The following is a 20,346-nucleotide window of genomic DNA, read 5'->3' on the forward strand; positions in this document are numbered from 1 at the left end:
CGTCCAGACTCGATTATCCAAAGGCCTTGGCAAAATTTCACATCGGATAATCAAAACTTCGGATAATCGAATCACGGAACAGATTTTTTTTTCGTTGTCTTATTTTTGATTATTGATTCTTAAACTACTCTAAAGTGATTTTGAATTTTTAAATCCAATATGGCGGCAAAATGGCGATGATGAAATATTGAAAAAAATGCATTTTTTTGATTTGAATAAAATTGGGTCTTTGAACTCGAATTTGATGTTTAATGTATTTCAATACAAAATATACGAATAGAAAATGTTTTGTTCGTTATTCGATTATCTGAAAGTCCCATACAAACCTTCAGTAAATCGAACTTCGGATAATCGAAACTTCGGATGATCGAGGCTTCGGATAATTGAGTCTGGACCAAGGTCTGGACTATATACAATAAATCCAATGTATGCAAAACAACGGCTGTCTCGGAATTTCAACCTAAAAAATATTTGTAACGAACACAAAGTTTTGATAATAGTTTTGAACACTTTTTGATTGTAATCGACAAACACATTTCCAATACAGGGTGAATCTTATTTGCATCACTGTTTTTTTAATATGTTGTTTTTACTAACAAACATTATTTCCGGCCAACCACTGCTTCAGAAAAATAAGATCTGGCACGCATGGCCATTCCTTCTTTAGAGTTTTTGTTGGGATCACATTGACCCAGTCCGACAACCGGTTGTTGCGTTTAAAACGGAATTTGTGTACGATTCTAATTAGATTCCGTTTCAGAATTCGGATTGAGTTAACTGGGGAAGCTTAATAAATGACAACAAAAAATATTTTTCTTTCTGATCATCCGAAGATTCGACAACCCGAAGTGATTTTTGTCCAAACCAAACCAGAAGTTGCAACCATGGTTTATTTGCATCAGACTGCTATTTAATTCTTGCAAACGTTGTTTATGTTTTTTTTTTTGCGAAACATACGACAATGCATTTTTTTACAAATAAATATGGGTTTACTTAGATAGAAGTTGCATAAAATCTGCGAAAATACGAATCTCAATATGAAATAACAGTCCACCCCTCGGTCCACCCTAATGAACCATGCAACAACAAAATCACGCATCGAAACGTCAGGCGTCGTTGTTTTTTTTTCGCGAGATTTGTTTTGGTCTTGGTGGGTGGGAGAGGCGAAGAGAGCGAGCCCTTTTGCAGAGGGAGAGAGACGTTGGAAACATTCTGCTCTCTTTCTCGAGTTATTTTTTGTTTGTGAGAGAGCGTCGCTCCCATAACCGTAAACAGCAAATCCAATCGGGCCACACGTGTCACATGCAATTGCGCGCAAAGGTGACTCAAGCGCCATGTAATTTGATAGATTTTATTTAATAGTTTTGATAAATTTCAGATTATTTATTTATTTGAAAAAAAAAAAAAACAAGACACAACACACAAGATGACAAAGGAAACACAAGTTTATTTTGCATTCGATTGCGTTTTTATTCTCAAGTGCTTCACCCTGCTAGCTCTATGTTTACAGCTGATGAGTGTGCGTTTTTTGCTGCTACCTTTCCCCATATATGTACTTAACATTATCTAATTGAATATTGCTCGATGTGCTACCTGACTCAGCTGCTATCTCATAGATATACCTTGGTCAAACCTTCAACAAATGATGAACGAGGAGTTGGTGTTGGTGATTATTTGAAAAATAAAGGGTTTTCAAAAGTGAAATCGTCTGCACATTTGCGTTTGTGCAGCTACTTGCGCACCATCATTTTGCACGATTTGTTTTTGCTAGCTTTGCTAACTTTTCTCTACGACTTCCCTTACCTTCTTTCCAACAGTAACATGCAAACAGAAATAATAAAACATGAAAAAAATGTACAATTTTAAAGAATGTGATTGTCCTTGTACGCCTTTGACCAGGTGCACTCCTTGTTCTCCTTCCACTCGGAACAACCCTGGCCCTCGGCGTACTGTTCCTTCTTCCACACGGGGACACTCTTCTTGAGCTCGTCAATCGCCCAGCGGACCGCTTCCAGCGCCGCCTCCCGATGCGGCGAACTGATGGCAATCACGACCGAAGCCTCCTTCACCGGAACCGTCCCCAGTCGGTGGTGAATCCCGATGTGGACCAGATCCGTCCACCGGCCGCGAAGCTCCTCACATATGTGGTTCATCGACTTGAGCGCCATGGCCTCGTACGCCTCGTACTGCAGCAGGACGACCTCCTTCCCATCAAAGTTGTCCCGGGTCGTCCCCACAAACAGCGCCACCGCGCCGCAACTCTCGTGCGCCACCAACTCGTTGATCTCCCCGACGTCCAACTTATCGAAGGTCAGCTTCAAGTAGTTCGACCCCATCGTCCCTAAGTTAACCTCCGGCAATCGGCGGAATCACGGCAACCTCGTCCCCGTCCCGAATCGCCAACGCCTCCGTCAAATCCTCGCAGTACTGCTCGTTGACGGCGATTATAACATGGTCCCGGATCGGGCGCAGCTCCGGAAAGTGGGCACAAATCGCGGCCAAAATCTGCGCGCCGTTCAACAAGTCTCCTGACCCAGTTGAAAGCGGAAAGCTCGCCTGTGACGACGTTCCGGTGAGTTCGCGCGCTTTGGCGAAGAAGAGCAGATTCACGTGGACGACGGTTCCGGGTTCCGCGCACTGACCTTGGCTCATAACGATACGCTCAATAGCTCATTCTTATTGGGAGAATTACGCAAATTGTGCTGCTTCTCGTGGGTTGGAGACACTAAGACAGTAACTGATAACGGGAAGGGACGGATGATAAGGTGCGATGGAGGGAATCGGACCGAACTGAACACCGAGCAACAGGCGACGAGAACCGAGAACTGCGAAATCAGGGAGAATCGTAAACAAAGAAGAGGAAACGTAAATAAAGAAGTCGTCATTGACTTTGACGTTTTGGGCGACGAGGGGAGAGTCGATGAACGGAGGATAGAGAATTACTGTAATTACAGGAAGATTTATACATCGTATTACACACACAAAAATCAAGAGTTTTTTAAAATGTCCAATAAAATAATGTTCATTTTCTTTTTTTATCGCCATTTTAATATCGCCAAAATTTAAGAGTTTTAGAATTGTACAAATTTTAGAATTGTACAAATTTTAGAATTTTAGAATTTTAGAATTTTAGAATTTTAGAATTTTAGAATTTTAGAATTTTAGAATTTTAGAATTTTAGAATTTTAGAATTTTAGAATTTTAGAATTTTAGAATTTTAGAATTTTAGAATTTTAGAATTTTAGAATTTTAGAATTTTAGAATTTTAGAATTTTAGAATTTTAGAATTTTAGAATTTTAGAATTTTAGAATTTTAGAATTTTAGAATTTTAGAATTTTAGAATTTTAGATTTTTAGAATTTTAGAATTTTAGAATTTTAGAATTTTAGAATTTTAGAATTTTAGGATGGAGTACCCGACACGATTGGTAGTGAGCAATGTATTTCTTATGGAGCGAACTGTCAAACTACCACTCGAATCGGGTATTCCATTTATAGAATTTTAGAATTTTAGAATTTTAGAATTTTAGAATTTTAGAATTTTAGAATTTTAGAATTTTAGAATTTTAGAATTTTAGAATTTTAGAATTTTAGAATTTTAGAATTTTAGAATTTTAGAATTTTAGAATTTTAGAATTTTAGAATTTATGTGTGTGGTCTTTTTTTAAGAATTTTAATTTTTGTATTTTTTAATCCGGCTGAAACTTTTTTGGTGCCTTCGGTATGCCCAAAAAAGCCATTTTGCATCATTAGTTTGTCCATATAACTTTTCATACAAATTTGGCAGCTGTCCAAACAAAAATGATGTATGAAAATTCAAAAATCTGTATTCATCTTTCGAAGGAAATTTATTAACGATTTGGTGTCTTCGGCAAAGTTGTAGGTATGGATAAGGACTACACTGAAAAAAATGATACAGGGTTAAAAAAAATTTGGTGATTTTTTATTTAACTTTATGTCACTAAAACTGAAAATCGAACCATTAGTTACTGAGATATCGACATTAGTGGGTTGTTTGGGTAAGACTTGGAAAACATCAATTTTCCTGTTTTTAAACACTTGCATGCCAATATCTCAGCAATTAAGGGTCGTATGAACAAAGTTCAAAAAAGCAAAATACAATTTCAAAAAAAAAAAAAAATTCGAAGGTGAGCAACATGTGCACTAATTTAAAAAAAAAACTAAAAACTTCGACTATTTTCAAAAAAGTTACCTATAAATGGCTTCAACTTGAAAACGGTGCACTTTATCAAAATTTCACAAAAGAACTTGCAAATTTAATTTTACATCGGAAAAACGAGTTGAAATTTTTTTGCAACCAATATTTCGATTTAAAAAAAATCAGTATCGATTTAAAAATCATAACTCGGTCAACGATTTTTTGCACAACCTGGAAATTTCTGAAAAATTGGCTTTTAATGTCCTCTAAAACAAATCAAAAAATAAAAAAAATCAAAATAGTTTTTTTTGCAAATCAAGTTTTAGTATCAAAAAGTTAAATAAAAAATTACCATTTTTTTACAATTTATATATTTTTTTAGTGCACACACAAAAAAATATTACGGTAATGACAAAAGTAACTTACGGGGAATTAAAAAGTTGTTAAAATTTGCTACATTAAAAGTTTTTTTCTTGTTTTGAAAATGAAAACTTTTACTGCTACAGTTTTTGAAAATCTCTTTTTTACTTTTAATTCGACTGTAAAATTTCTTTCATTTTGACGTTCTCGTGTAACCGTGTACGCCTAAGTCGCAAATGAAAAACAAACACTTTGGTGGGTCCGGTGGTGCTGGTGAGTCTAGGACGCAAAGCAAAGCCGACCGCGGCAGCAACCAGGACTCGGACGCGGAAACCTTCGTGAGCCAAAGAGCAGCAGCGGAACGCCTTCGAAGGAGGGTGGTGCAGGAGCGGGACGAGGTCGAGTGCTCGAAAAGGACAAGGCCAGCTTCCTGCAGGAACTGCAGCTGTTCCACGGCCGGAATGCGTAAGAAGGAAGCTTGGGTGTTTTGTGGGGTTTGTGATTGATTTTGTTTGTTTTTGTAGGATGAGAGGTAGGAATGTGGGTTCGCACCGGTTGTATTGGGTTGTGGTGGCCCGGGATTAGTGGTTGAAGGTCGATTCGCGTGAGGACTGGGGGGAGATCATCGAGGAGATGGCGCTGCCGAAGCGTTGCGTGAACAACGAGATTGCGTTGAAGAAGATTAACTTCCGGTTTTTGGACAAGTACGCGAAAGTTCATTTCACGATGGGCCTCCGACGAAGAGGAAGACGACGAAAAGCTACATAATCGGAGGTGGTCAGCGCAGATGTTGAGAATGTGTTGAGAATGTGTGCAATGGCTAGCCAACTTCACTTACTTTCCATCTCTATTAGCAACTTCCCGCCCACAAACACTCACGTCGCGACGGCGCAGCTTCAGCCGAATGAATCTGGACAGTGAGCCAAAAAAAATGGGTCATTCTCGAAGTAGGATTACGTGCTCAAAATCGAACTCCGTTCCGAGGGCCTCACTGCTACACTGCTGTCGCGCGTCGAAACCTCCATCCGGAACCGGTCCAGCCTGTGGTATTCGGAAGTGACCGGTGGCGTACCGTATGAAGTAGAAGCTAGTGGAGAAGCGTTAAATACAAAAAAAGTGTTTTTCTAACATACTATTTTTTTTAAATAATTGTAAAAAATCAAGCACATTTTTCTGAAATTATCCCTGTACACGCAGAAAAATATTTTGTAGAATCAGCCTGTACGAGGTTTGATTCAACAAAATATTTTGTTGAATATAATCAACAAATTTTTTGCATTGAATCAACTCTCGCATTTTGTTGTTTCAAATCGGGATATTTTGTTGTTTCAAACGAGGGGGACGTCACTCCGCGATAACACACTAAAACGCACAAAAACGAGCTCGAAAAGCTTCAACGCTACTCATCGTGCCGAGATTTCACATAACGCCACCCTAAAGCAAGTTATCGCAAGTTAACGCGCGTTAAAGCGGGTTAAAGCGACCAGCGTCTGCTCGACTTTTGAACCAGGGAAATCTATCTAGCAACCTTGCCGTCGAGCAGTTTTTGGACATGTTTGGCAACTCTGTATTTGTTTTGGTTTTTTTCAAGCAGTTTTGACAGAAAGAAAATAACTGCTATTTATCACCAGCTTTTGCCCTGCCCCCAGCGAATCACCGAAACGATTGCCGAGAAGGAAAAGGCAAAATCGGCCGGCTGTCCTCATTTGTGGAGGCCATCGCATCGGCGACCTGGTCAGGAGCACACTCGGTCCGAAGAGAATGGACAAGATTCTGGTAGCGCAAGGCCGCATCGCCGGCCAGGATGAGGTAACCAACTACGAGGTGACGATTTTTAAGGCGGTCGGCGTAGAAAATCCGGTGGCGAAAATCCTCGTGGACATGAGTCGCGTCCAGGACGATGAGGTTGGCGATGGTACGACTTCCGTGACGGTGTAGGCGTCAGAGTTGCTGCGCAAGGCGGAAAAGCTGCCCGAGCAAAAGTTGCACCCGCAGACAATCATCGCCGGATGAAAAGCGGCCACGCAGGCGGCACGTTCGGTGCTGATTGCCGTGGCTCAGGACAACTTGAAGGATGCGGAAAAGTTCCGGGAGGATTTGCCAAGCTGGTCGTCGATGCCGTGATGCAGTTGAGGTTGAAGTGATTTGGAGAATTGACCGCGATTCAGTGCATAAAGAAGACCGGCGATCGATTGATGGATTCGTTCCTGGACGAGGGTTTCCTGCTGGACAAAAAGCACTAGCCGAAGCGCATCGAGAGCGCAAAGATCTTGATCGCAAGCACGCCGATGGAAATGGACAAGATCAAGGTGTTTGGATCGACCATCAAGGTGGACTTGGGTGAAGTTGGCCATTCCCGTCGAATGCGTTAATTTTTATTTGTATTTTTAGGCAACATTTTTGACTATTTATTGGCAGCAAACTTGGACGTTACTTGTTGTTGTTGAACACTGCTCAACACAGAACACCAGAGAGATGCCCGCTTCAGCAGACTGCTCAGGCCGCTAAAGCGCCGGATGACAAGGGGGTCCGAAAGGAAAAAAAACTGCTAGTGGTTCCGGAACCTAAGCTAAAGAAAGCCCGTGCGGGAAGTCTGTTAAAGTGCCACGAAGTACACTAAGAAATATGCCCACATGGAGCGTAGAGTGATGGAAAAGGCGAGCGAGGCCAAAAGGTCGAAAACATCTACATTCCGAACGAGCCAAAGGTGGTATTCGTCATGCGTATTCTTAGGTCGCTCGGAAGGTTTCTTTATCAAGTGCTGTTGCTGTTTCATCTGAACCAAATTAACAACCCCAACCTGTACAAGGATACCAACAACCTACTGCGCATTGCCGACCCGTACATCACTCACGGCTACCCCTTGTTCAAGTAGATCCGCAGTCTGGTCTTCAAACGCGGCTGCGTCAAGCTGCATCCCGACCAAGGACAACTTTGAACCATCCTCCAGCTCGCAGAACGTCCATGCGATGCTAGACGCTTTCAACCAGCTGGGCAGTCTCTTTTAAAGATCAAGTGCTGAATGTGGTACTGGCTGTGTTCAACAAGGTTGGACACTCCAGACTGGACGTTCCCGAGTCCCGAGACCACGTTTGACCCATCGAAGAGACCATCAACCTGATGCGCAAGAAGGTGGTTCACCCCGTGACATGTACAGCTTGTGTAATGAAGCTTCCACGGAAAAAAATCTAGCTGCCGCAGAATATCGACTTGCGGGGACGAGCTCTCCCGATCTAGCTGCACCTGAACCGCCTCGACCACAATCTGGACCGCTGTCTCCTCAGATGTACAAAAATTTAATAAAATTATGAAAAAGATTTTTTAAACAGTTTGGATTTCTTTAACGGAAGAATTATTTCTAAAAGCAAACGCATCACACTACAATTTATCAAAATTTGTTAAATACCTAAATGAGACCTAAATTGTTTGTTTGAGAACCTCAACTTTTTGCCGACAACCTTGAGCTGCTCAATTAATGACCACTTTGTCGCGGAGGAAAGCCCAACCTGCGAGACGATCCTGTCGCTATATTCCGGATGAACTCGTTCGTCTGCATGCTTTATGAAGATGTTCCAACCTGGTACAGACTTAGGTTGCATTCACCTTCGCGGGATAGGAGGGGCACTTCATGCTGTCCGGGAAGCGGTTCTGGTAGTTGCTGCTAGCGCTTGCGTCGTACTGGTTAGGATGGTCGCCCGGCGTAAAGTTGTAGACATGGGTTTTGCTTGAGTCACTCTTGAGTTGAATCTTGCGATATTGCATCGACCACAATCGATGTTTCTTCTTGCACGACGGCGTGTTGCCCTTGTTGGCGGAATGTCCGCGGCTTTCTTCATCGCCTCCACAATGGCGCATAGTTGTTCAGTCGCAGCCGCAATAGTATCTGGATTCACGGGAACCTCCTTTACGCGGAATCATCCTGCTCGTTAACCTCTGTGTAGTGTTGCTTAGCGTTCCGATGGCTTCAGGTCAGGAAATCGGCACTTTGGAAGCGTAGCCTTCGGGGGTCGGTTCGCGCCTTCAATTCATGCAATTTTCTCAACCTGAGAAAGCTTTTCTCCACCGGGAGACTGACGAAAGGCTCAAGAACCAGTGGTGGAACCGTCTCAAACAAGTCTCAAACCACAGGAACAGGACCCAAGCAGGCACAGGAACGTACAGAACGGTTCCGACGGATGATGTCCCCCTCAGACTTTTCTTAAAAATAAAGCAAAACAAACTGCTCGAATCATTTGACAACGAGAACTGTCATTTGCTTTTGACAGTTCTCGCTGTCAAAAAAATCGAGCAGTTTGATGCGTGAACGCAACAAAAGGTAAACCAAAAAGCGAGTTATCGCGGTTAACGCGAGTTAAAGCAAAATAAAGCGGAATGGTGAAAGTGAACGCTGCAAAGGTTTGAAAAGGAAGCTCTATCGCTCGGTTAGCGCGGAAGTGACGCCCCCCTCGGTTTCAAAGCTATTTTTTTGTTGAATCTACCCTCATTTTTGTTGATCAAAATTTGACAGAAAGTGCGTTTAAATCAGATTTTTGTTGAAACAACGTGGGTATTTTGTTGAAATAACCCAGACATTTTATTTTAAACTGAGGTAAATCTTTCAATTGAATCAGCAAAATATTTAATTGAGATAACAAGCAAAACATTGTAAAACGTCCAATCTCATTTTTCAAAACATTGAGAAAAACGAGGATGAAATCTGCGGTTGGTTTTTCAATTCCTATTTCAAACTAAATCGGCCAATTGTGATTATTATTGAAATAAAATGCTTTAAACTAGATTTGTTATGCATCGTCATATTCAATTTTATGCTAAAATGTCATAATTTCTGAAAAAATGATGAAAAAATTACATAGGCCTGAAAAAAAGTTATCAACATGCGGGATCGGATTAAGCCCTTTGCGTTTTAGAACCTTTGTACACATTGGCGTGTTTCATTTTCCATTTTGGCCCTATGTCAAACGGCCACACACGTCGGCAAGGTTTGTTTTTGTTATTGTTTTGTTTTTTGGCCTCGCAGGCCAATCCAAAACAAATTACACTTTCGTGTTGAGCCTTTTGAACCAAAATTATATTTTTGCTCGTTTTTGTGAATTTTAATAGCTAACAGCACGATTATTCTTACAATTTCTGTTTTAAATCGAGTGTTTCTGCATTCCAAAGGGTAAGTTCGAGGTTTTAGTGGTTTGAATTGCATAATAAAGTTCTTAGTTTACAGGAAAGTGCGTGATATTTGGATGACTAAAATGGCCCAGAAACTCGGATGATTGTGGCCAGTAGGTGCTCCAAGAATAAGGATGAGGACCTCGGTGAGGACATCTGTGCAAGAAATATCGTGGTACGATGCCTATGGCGGTGATTCATGCATTCCGTTATCGGAGAAGTAGGGACCAAGCCGCCAACATAGATGCTGCCAAATCCGTCGAACCCGAGGTCGAACCTGTATGTTGGCTATGGGTCAATGGCACTGATGGTTTGAACGGCTACAACCCGAAAGAAACGGAACGAGATAGTGGCATGAAATAGCAAACCGGAGAAACGGATTTATCTAATAAATTTATGTAGGCAAATTGTTCGTGTTTCCTTTTTGTTTATAAACCAGAAAATGACTAAAATCATAATGATGCACGTCTTTAGGGTGTGGGAATCGGTCAGAAAAACTGGGAAATATTTATTTTGGATAAATCTTTGTTAGTGTAAAAGTTTATTCGTTGTTTGGAGACGTCGCAGATGGCGTTGGAACGTGGAATCAGTCGAGGTTGCGTGGCAGTTGCCATCAATCCAGTTGAGTTTGTCAAAGGACGAATAACACGTGTTGGTGTTCGATTCTGAAACGACGTTGACTTGTTCTCAAGCCAGTACCGGCCGCAACTGCTTCCGGTAGTATATTCTCCTCGAAAGCTGCCTTTATCGGTTCTTCGCTGACACCCTCCTCTTCATCGTCAGAACAGCCACAGGCACCTGCCACTCCGGATCAATGTTTCGGCGACGAAATGTTGACGCTCGTGCCGTTGGCCCCGCTCGTGTGGCCACTGCCGCAATCGTCATTAGCTTTTGATGCCATTGCCGGGTTGTTCCAAAGCTGATCCCTGGCGTAGTCGTTGGTGGGGATAGGTTCCACCCTGCTGATTTAGTGAACTAAGTACGTAGCGTAAGAGCTCCGCCACAGCTCAACCTGGATAAAATAATCGAGGATAAATTTCAGCAAAACTCGGACGTGATGACCGGTGCCTTGGTCGTTCAGGCTGTCGGAGAACCTGCCACTCATATGACACTGGAAATTTTCCATTTTTTTACCAGGCCGATTCCGCTAGCAGACTTACACTTGGACAATCTTGGGAGTAATCTTGGAAGGAGGAATTGGTCAGGAATGCCTGAGATTAAATCTGAGTTAAAGTAACGATTTTGGAGCAAAAGGCCAATCTTGGTTTTGATTCTTGTTTGCAAACAAAATCGTGATTGTCCCTGGGCCGAACACGATTCTAAAACAAAACAAACCAGTTTCCACATTGGACCTTAGAAGCAAAGGGTCTATGAGGATTTTGAAAACAAACAAAATGTAATTGACTTTGGCCTTATGTAAAATAGCCATTTTTCAAGGAAACATCATACTTTTCATACTTTTCTCGATATGCAGGGATAGTTTAACTCACTTAGCATCGTTTGCAGAGAAAATCTGGTTTGTTTACATTTTTGACTTAGGACCTTTTACATTGTTTTGCTTGATAAGATACAACAAAAAATACAAATTATATGTTACATCATGTTCGGCATGTGTGCAGTTTTGATGTCTTGAATAATTAATCTGGTGTTGCTTCCACCGCCGCCTCCCAATTAAAGATCAATGACGAATTCTTTGAGATGTCACGGCACGGGAATGGGCCATGGGCCATGTTAAAACTGACGTCTGGGTTATTTTCTGCAAGTGAGAGAAAATAATTAAAATGGGCATAAGTAGTAGCTTACCAAGAAAGTACCATCGAGAGTTGGGGGGTTTCATCGAATTTGCAAATTTGGGTTGATTTTCCGCCCTGTAAACAACACGCAATGGAACTTGTGGCGGTGTCATAATCCATATTTCAATTGATGGTGTTGAGCCGCCCTGGTTCCGGTTGCCGATGGAATCGCCCTGAACGCGCACTATCTCACGAGTATTTGGGCACAGCAAGCGGACAGGCCACGGAAATAATACACAAACGAAATCACCGCCTTAAAAAAAAGGACTTCGAGCAAGACTTCGTGCTTGTTCACTAGCCGTTTTTCAGAAAACTGAACAATTTGACAGATTACGGGCACGTGTTAATAACAATTATTTTGATTTAAACCAGAAAACACTATATTGTTGATTCAACGCGGTTCTGTGTAGAATCAACGCAATAATTTTGTTGTTATTTCCAAAAGGGTTTGACAAAATACACCAAGTTAATTCAACTCAAAATTTTGAGTTGATTCAATTGGTTTTGAGTCTTATTTCAACAAAAAATCGTCAAGTCAAAACAACAAAATATTTTTTTGATTCAAGCATGCTTGATTTTTTTGCGTGTAGTGCTAAATGTTGTGTATTCTTGCCACTCCTACCCTAGCCTACCTCCATCTCCAAATCACCCCGAAATATTCCGTTTACTTTTAAAAGTCGCGTGGGTTCCTTGCACATTTGCCACTAGTAAACAACAACAAAATCCCTCCCAAACTCCCACGGGACGGTATGGGCGTTGCCTTGAAGCACCCCGCTCCCAAGCGTAGCCGTAGCCTCTCCCAAGGTGTCCACGTGGTTTATGGATGATCCCCATAAAAAATTACACCAAGTTCTTCGATTCCACACCATCGGCGCACCCCTCCTATCCCCATCGCAGTCAGCCGGCGTGGTTTGACACTGTTGACGTTTCTCATTTCACAACAAGGCATCGGGAAAAACAGCAAGCGTGTCATCCGTCCGTCGTCATCGCGATTCTTTGCAGTCAGGCGGAGGAGGAAAACGAAAATCGCTTTTCACAATCTGCACAAAAAGTCGATCGTCTTATCTGCCTAAATTCCGCGAGTTTGATATTAGGGAGCGTGCAGTTGAGGTGAAGCGGAAATTCACGATGACGAAAACGCGCTTCAACACCTACGATGTGGTCTGTTCCGTGACGGAACTTCAAAGGTTGGGTTTTGTTTTTTTCGCTGGTTCAGATTGATTGGAATTTTAATGATTATTCGATTTTCGCAGACTCGTCGGCATGCGTGTCAACCAGATCTACGACATCGACAACAAGACGTACTTGATCCGGCTGGTCCGGAACGAGGAGAAGGTGGTGCTGCTGCTGGAGTCCGGCAATCGGTTCCACACGACGGCGTTCGAGTGGCCGAAGAATGTGGCCCCGTCGGGCTTTACGATGAAGATGCGGAAGCACCTGAAGAACAAACGGCTGGAGAGCCTGCGCCAGCTCGGGGTGGATCGGATCGTGGACTTTCAGTTTGGTTCTGGGGAAGCGGCTTACCATATTATTTTGGAGCTTTACGATCGGGGCAACATTTTGCTGACGGATTGCGAGCTGAAGATTTTGAACATTCTGCGGCCGCACGTTGAGGGGGAGGAGTTGCGGTTTGCGGTGCGGGAGAAGTATCCGGAGGATCGGGCGAAGCAGGATAGGGGGCCGCCGCCGATGGAGAAGGTGAGGGAGACGATTGCAAAGGCGAATCCGGGGGATACGTTGCGTACGGCGTTGAATCCGATTTTGGAGTACGGAGCGTCAGTGATTGACCACGCGCTTACGAAGTACGGGCTGTTTGGGTGTCGCATTGGTGGGAAGTTGAATCCCGTTCCTCCGGAGGTGTCCAAGAAGGTTAAGAAGAAGCAGAAGGCGATTGCGAAAGAGTTTGCGAAGGTGTTTAATCCTGAGGAGGACATGACCGCGCTGATGTGCGCCATCAATGACGCTGAGACGATGTTGCGGCAGGGCATGCGGGAACCTTCGAAAGGGTTCATAATACAGAAGAAGGAACTGCGGCCGGCCAAGGAGGGCGAGCAGGAGGAGTACTACCTTACGAATCTGGAGTATCAACCGTATTTGTACAATCAGTACAAGGACGAGCCGTACCAGGAGTTTGCGAGCTTCACGGCGGCCGTTGACGAGTTCTACTCCACGCTTGAGGGTCAGAAGATCGACTTGAAGTCGTTCGCGCAGGAGCGGGAAGCGCTGAAGAAGCTGTCCAACGTGCGGACCGATCACGCGAAGCGACTGGACGACCTGACCAAGGCCCAGCTGGAGGACCGGAAGAAGGCGGAGCTGATTACGAGGAACCAGAACTTGGTGGACAGCGCGCTTTTGGCGGTGCAGAGTGCGCTCGCGTCGCAGATGGCCTGGTCGGACATTCAGGACCTGGTGAAGGCGGCGCAGGCCAACAATGATCCGATCGCGTCCTGCATTCGCCAGCTGAAGCTCGAGATCAACCACATTTCGTTGCTGCTGAAGGATCCGTACGCGGCTTTGGACGAGGAGGAAGAAGAGGAGGAGGACTCGGATCGCGAAGACGACGAGCAAAAGCTGGAACCGATGGTGGTGGACGTCGATTTGGCACTGTCTGCCTACGCCAATGCCCGTAAATATTACGACCAGCGTCGATTTGCCGCCCGCAAGGAGCAGAAAACGATCGAGTCTTCGTCGAAGGCGTTGAAGAACGCTGAGAAGAAGACGCTGCAAACGCTGAAGGACGTCCGGACGCAGACGACCATCTCGAAGGCGCGCAAGGTGTACTGGTTCGAGAAGTTTTACTGGTTCATCAGCTCGGAGAACTACCTGGTGATTGGCGGGCGCGATCAGCAGCAGAACGAGCTGCTCGTGAAGCGTTACATGCGTCCGGCGGACATTTACGTGCACGCGGAGATTCAGGGCGCGTCCAGCGTGGTCATCAAGAACCCGTCCGGGGCGGAGATCCCACCGAAGACGCTGCTCGAGGCCGGCACGATGGCCATCTCGTACAGCGTGGCGTGGGACGCGAAGGTCGTCACGAGTGCGTACTGGGTGCGGAGTGAGCAGGTCAGCAAGACGGCGCCGACGGGCGAGTATCTGACCACGGGTAGCTTCATGATCCGCGGGAAGAAAAACTTTTGCCGCCGTGCCATCTGGTGCTGGGGCTGAGCTTTATGTTCAAGCTGGAGGAGAGCTCCGTTGAGCGGCACAAGGGCGAGCGGAAGGTGCGGACGTTCGACGAGGAGTCGGTGGTCAGCGTGGAGGAGGAGAAGGGTCAGGATCAGGAAATCCAACTAGAAGAGGAAGGTGAAGATTCAGAGCATGAAGAAAAGGTTGGCGAAGACCTGCCGGAAAAGGTCGAAGACCTAGCAATCAAAGAGGAAGAGCTAGAACCGGAATCAACCTCAGAAGACGACGACGGCGACGATTCCGCCCCAAAATTCCCCGACACCCACATCAAGGTCGAGCACGACACCGGCAAAGTGTCCGTCCAGCCGGATCCCACCCTCCAGCGGTTCACGTCTCTCCCCGATCCCGACTCCGTCGTCTTCCTCGGTGACGACAAACCCTTCATCATCACTCCGGCTCCCCCGCGCAAAAAGCAAGTCCAAAAGAGCAAGCAAAAGGCCAAGAACAAGGAACAGGCCAAGGAGGACGCTGCCGTGCGGGCCGGCCGCCGACTAGAAGCCGCCCAAAAGCAGGGCCCCCTCAAGCGTGGCCAAAAGGCCAAACTGCGCAAAATCAAGGAAAAGTACGGCGACCAAGACGAGGAAGAGCGCAAACTCATGATGGACATCCTCAAGTCCGCCGGCAACGTCCCAACCAAACCAGCTCAAAACGAAGAAGCCTCCGGCAGCGATCCCGCCAAAAAGTACCCCGGCAAGAAGCCACCCCCGCGTCAAAAGGCGGCCGACCTCGAAGAGGTCCCCGACGACACCCCGGCCGCCGCGGACGTCGACATGCTCGACTCCCTAACCGGATGTCCCCACGAGGAAGACGAACTCCTATTCGCCATCCCCGTGGTCGCCCCGTACCAGTCGCTGCACAGCTACAAGTTCAAAGTGAAGTTGACGCCCGGAACGGGAAAGCGCGGCAAGGCGAGCAAGACGGCGCTGCAGATCTTCCTGAAGGACAAGCAGTGCTCGCACCGGGAGAAGGACCTGCTGAAGGCGGTTAAGGATGAGACGCTGGCGAGGAATATCCCGGGCAAGGTGAAGCTGTCGGCGCCGCAGATGCAGAAGGTGAAGAAGTGAGGGCGAGATGTTGGGTTAAAGTTGGTGAACACGTATTTGCGATCAATAAGTAGTTGTTAAGGGTATTCGAAAGCTGTTGTCATTATGCAATAAAATCTATTCAAAAATAAAGATTTGGGTTTTTTTTTCATTTGTTGAGAAATCTTTCTTTTTTTGCAGGCCAGTGGGAGTGGCGCAACTAACTACATCCGCAGTTCTGTTACAACATTCGAATTATCTTGATCAGAACAGCTCTAGTTCCTTGCAAGTATCCAATTTTCTTACCTCCACGTTGGCTTGGTTTCATGATGACAAGCTGTAACCTAGCTGGTGGCCTGTGGGAACGGCTCGTAATTCTTAGACCACCGCGGGTCAGGGTCGAGACTGCTAAAAGAAATTTGTGATTGTAGACGGTATTGTTTTGATTCGCACTAGGGGAGTGTGGGGTAATTTAGACACCCTAAGGAAATTGCTCTGCCACGGGCTGTATGGATATTAGGGTGGCTCGACATGATCGATTTTACAGAACAGGCATTTTCCGGTCCCATTTGGGCCCCCAAACAACTCCCCAAAATTTAGGAGCGATTGGATATGGTCCGGCTTTCCGCAAAGCGATTCAAATTTGTATGGGAAAACCCTCTTTTTCAAATTTTGATTTTTATAATTTTCATTTTTCACTCAATTAAAAAACTAACACCGTAGAAGTATAGTCCTGAATGTCCTCTTTCCCGAAGAAAGTATGGTCCTATCTTGCTTCTGGAAAAAGATACAGAGTTTTTAAAAGAGGCATTTCAGAATAAGTGCTGAACATAATATTTCTTGCCAACACTGCCAGTACTTCGGTAGATATTTCGAAATCTAATTTTTTTAACGTAATAAGGAAGCAACCTAGCAAAATGGTGTCTTACGAAAAGTTGTTGTATATGAATGTGGCTTTTATTTAAAATTATTGACATGCAGGGTGACACACCTACAGGGTGTCAACCAAGCCCTAACTTCTACTGGTGACCTTTTAAAGCGTTGATGTCTTAGGAAAAGTTGTTAAGCTACTTATTCCAAGAAATTTTGACATGGTTGGAAGACAGGGTGGCACATTTACAGGGTGTCAACCCATTTCTAGCTTCTATTTAAGACCTTTTTGATCACTGTAAAAGGGTAAAAATCGCAAATTAGGTCTGCCACGCAAAAGGTGGCTGAACAAAAATTCGTAAAAAGTCAGTTTTTCACATAAAATTTCCTGAGGAATCGATTGCGTATGATTAAAAACAGTTTCCGATCTTGCAAATTTAATTTTACATAAAAAATGAGGGTCTAAAATTTTAAGTACAAGACTTTTTCTACAAAAATCACTACATAAAAAAAAATCATAACTCGTCGGAAAACTTTTCAAACTTAACATTCCAACGCCCAAGGTTAGAACGGTAACTTCAACTCAATGGTTCTCGGTCATAACTCAACCAATCAAGATGATTCTACTTTCCAGTGATTTGTTTAGATGTCTAGATAATTCTAGAACTTTGCAGAACTTAATTTGATCAAATCTGTAATTTTTGCGATCAAAAACATCGTTCCAACTTGTTTTTTCACGTGTAAAAAAAATCGCCAAAAGATCCGCGAAGACAGTCGTTTTAAAAAAGGTGGAACCGATGTTTTCGGTCGCAGAAATTACAGATTTGTTCAAATTAAGTTCTGCAAAATTTAAGGAGCATCTAGACATTCTTACAAACCGCTGGAAACAAGAAGTGTTAAAAAATGAGCAACTTGGCCGAAGACTATAAAATATAAAAAAATCTTGAAAAGTTACAGATTTTTTAAATATTTGCGTACCATTTTTGTTTGGACAGCTACCAAAATTGTATGAGTGAACCAATAATAACACATAATGGCTTCTTTAGTGATAGGCTACCAACTCTTGCTGAGCAAATATCCGTACACTTTGCCGATATGACACCATGTATAACAACAACTGTCAAGAAATTATTCAGATAATATTTATTCAGGCCATATCCAATCGCTCCTAAATTTTGGGGGGTTGTTTGGGGGCCCAAATGGGACCGGAAAATGCTTGTTCTGATTGAATCAGTCCATTTTGAAATTTTCCCCTGCAACTTCAAGCCACCCTAATGGAGTTTTTGTTAATAATCGTAGTGATTTTTGTATTACTGAAATTTGGTTGTTGAAGATGACACACCGCAAGATCGTGTCCGCAGCTGCCAAGGCAAACTTTCCAGAATACACTCGCCAGGATATGTGTCGGATCGGCAAGAGGAAGATCAAGCTGTCCGTGATTTGCGACACGCAGCTGGCCGTCCGGATCCGTACGACTAAAAGTAGCTGGCAACGTCCGGATGTTTAGAAGCAGCCGATAAAGAAGGCTACCGGGATTCCAGAAACTTGGTGAGATCTATCCAAATTGAAACTGTAAAATTCTGCCTGCTTATCAACAACCACTAAATACGCGCTGATCTCATTTTTGCCTTATGGGATTGGAAGTCTAAAGATAGGTCGAGGGCTCTTCTGGTTCTTGTTCTATGTTTGGGCGGGGCCAGACAATGCCCAATGACCTCGGAATTGGACCGCAAGGAGCTCTGTCATTCTGAAACGGGTCATTGGAAGCAGCGCGAGGGCTGTCACCACCTAATACCCGGGACTGAGATAACATGTATCAGCATAACCCAAGACTGATACAAATTATACTTTCCCATAATTTCGCTGCCGGCCAGCGGGTATTGGATTGGACCACACACACACACACACAACTTCAAGCCACCCTAATGGACACCTTTTGTGGGGTAATTTGGACACATGTTGAAGAATAAGTTTAACATTTGATTTTTGAGCATGTTTATTAACCTTCACCGTTGTTTTGTAATTGCTTTATATTTTTAAGTGTTTTTTTGCTCACAGTATTTCATCAAAAGTTCAAATAATGATTTTGTGATAGAACTTTTGTGTCCTCGACTTGGGTGAACGAGGTGGTGATGGTCGAGGCACAAAGACAATAATTACACATTAAAACTACATTTACATATTTCACTAATTACAAGACGAAACAACAAGTTAAAATGGGCCGAGCCAAACGCGCTGGCTGCGCGCGATGGCGGCTGAGCTTGTTCTGGTTGATGTTCAGCTCTAGTGACATCGACTGCGTGGTAGCTTCACTACCACCAGTGAGTCGAGCTGACGAGGGACGTCCATATCTTGCGTATGCAACAAGAACTATAATTCAATAGGAAGATAACAAATAATTCAGTGTAGTATACATAATTTAATCATTAATTTTATAATAATTTGAACATTGATTATGGATTAGGCACAAGTTTAGTTTTTTAGTGGACCAATCGGACCGCGCACTGGACCTACAATCCGGAGGTCGCTGGTTCGAATCCCGCGGCGGGCGCTCTAAAATTCTTTGTGTAAATATGGGTATTTGGCGCCGTCGCTCCGTGCCATACTTTCATACACTTAGGAGCCCAGAGCGGCGAAGTCCTTGTCGATAAAAGGAAGACACTAGTGGTTTGTACTAGCAATGGTGGCCGGCAGCTATAAAGTCAACTTCGTTTTTTTTAGTGATTAAGGTATCGTTAAGATTTATCTAAATCAATCTTTATTTGGAACAAATTAACCTGAAACCCTTTTTTTTTAATTTTACATTCCATAGTCCTTCAAATTTAAATATTATTGTAAACTAGCATAGAAATTAGAAATGTAAAAGAAATTAATTAAAAACAATCAACACTAGAGTCTAGTTGAACGCCAAATGTGCAGTAGTCAAATTTTCATCTTTTTAAATATTGAAATAAATTTAATGATTTTTTTCACATTCCTTTTTGAGTGTTTTGACATTTTAAATCACTCTAAACTTATCTGAATCGCTTAAAAACTCAACCGACCATGTAAGTTACTTTTTTTACCTGCCAGGTAGACTTTCAGGTATGTCCAAATTACCCAACAAGCCATGTCCAAACTACCCCAAAACATGTTCTATCAAAAATTGCAATTTTTGATGATAAAAATTGATAAAATTCACACTATTTTTACGTACATATCTCAGGCATCGTCCAAGCAACCCCCTTAAACAAATATTGTCCACTTTTTTGCCATATAATCCCTGCAAAACCTTATTTCCCAATCCTCAAATTTTTGAACTTAAGGCAGTGCCAACCAGCCTTTGGAAACATTTACATATTATAAAAAAAATACTCAACATAAACTTTGAAAAATATTTGCAACGGCCTTATTGAATTGGAAAAATAAAATTCTTTTTCAATTATCTTTTACTGCTTTGTGGGCACCTGCGTCAAAGACCAAAATTGTTTTGCTTTTTGTTCTTTGGTCTGACAATCTTGGTCTGACATGCCCCGTAAAAAAATTGACAGTTCTCGGCCTGACGAAACACCCTACGAAATCGGGTAATCAAAAACAACCAACCAGTTGCCGATTTAGTCGGGATTAGAGAGCCTGGATCTTATTAGAGAACGGACATCTCAAACCAAAAGTACCAATCGAAGCACGAGAACTGTCAAACGGAGGTACCAAACGAGCATAAGACAAAGGATTTTGCTCGATTGGTACCTCCGTTTGACAGTTCTCGTGCTTCGATTGGTACTTTTGGTTTGAGATGTCCGTTCTCTAATAAGATCCAG

At 43.4% G+C, this 20,346-nt stretch overlaps 3 protein-coding genes, 1 long non-coding RNA gene and 2 pseudogenes across 4 annotated transcripts; 4 read left to right on the forward strand and 2 right to left on the reverse strand.

Moving 5' to 3' along the window:
* Positions 1 to 1,428: 1,428 nt before the first annotated feature.
* Positions 1,429 to 2,359, reverse strand: LOC119765342 (molybdopterin synthase catalytic subunit). The gene has a single exon (XM_038249040.1). The coding sequence runs from the start codon at positions 2,334 to 2,336 to the stop codon at positions 1,863 to 1,865; it is 474 nt and encodes a 157-aa protein (XP_038104968.1). The 5' UTR covers positions 2,337 to 2,359; the 3' UTR covers positions 1,429 to 1,862.
* LOC6046412 (molybdopterin synthase sulfur carrier subunit) lies at positions 2,327 to 2,868 on the reverse strand. The gene has a single exon (XM_001863592.2). The coding sequence runs from the start codon at positions 2,650 to 2,652 to the stop codon at positions 2,347 to 2,349; it is 306 nt and encodes a 101-aa protein (XP_001863627.2). The 5' UTR covers positions 2,653 to 2,868; the 3' UTR covers positions 2,327 to 2,346.
* A 2,283-nt stretch (positions 2,869 to 5,151) lies between these two features.
* Positions 5,152 to 6,890, forward strand: LOC119769511 (annotated as a pseudogene).
* A 32-nt stretch (positions 6,891 to 6,922) lies between these two features.
* On the forward strand, positions 6,923 to 7,507 carry LOC119769514 (annotated as a pseudogene).
* Positions 7,508 to 9,398: 1,891 nt separating this feature from the next.
* Positions 9,399 to 10,085, forward strand: LOC119771234. The gene is made up of 2 exons (XR_005279105.1): positions 9,399 to 9,679; positions 9,734 to 10,085. It is a non-coding gene; the product is annotated as an uncharacterized LOC119771234 (long non-coding RNA).
* A 2,313-nt stretch (positions 10,086 to 12,398) lies between these two features.
* LOC6046411 (nuclear export mediator factor NEMF homolog) lies at positions 12,399 to 15,832 on the forward strand. Its single transcript, XM_038266701.1, is given in 3 exon segments — positions 12,399 to 12,658; positions 12,725 to 14,604; positions 14,607 to 15,832. Coding segments are annotated over 3 exon segments (3,054 nt in total). The 5' UTR covers positions 12,399 to 12,599; the 3' UTR covers positions 15,722 to 15,832.
* The last annotated feature ends 4,514 nt before the right edge of the window (positions 15,833 to 20,346 follow it).

This window comes from Culex quinquefasciatus, chromosome 1, assembly GCF_015732765.1.
Source record: "Culex quinquefasciatus strain JHB chromosome 1, VPISU_Cqui_1.0_pri_paternal, whole genome shotgun sequence".
NCBI lineage: Eukaryota > Metazoa > Arthropoda > Insecta > Diptera > Culicidae > Culex > Culex quinquefasciatus.

Coding starts and splice junctions, on each gene's coding strand:
- LOC119765342 (XM_038249040.1), bottom strand. CDS start 2,336: ATGGGGTCGAACTACTTGAAGCTGACCTTCGATAAGTTGGACGTCGGG.
- LOC6046412 (XM_001863592.2), bottom strand. CDS start 2,652: ATGAGCCAAGGTCAGTGCGCGGAACCCGGAACCGTCGTCCACGTGAAT.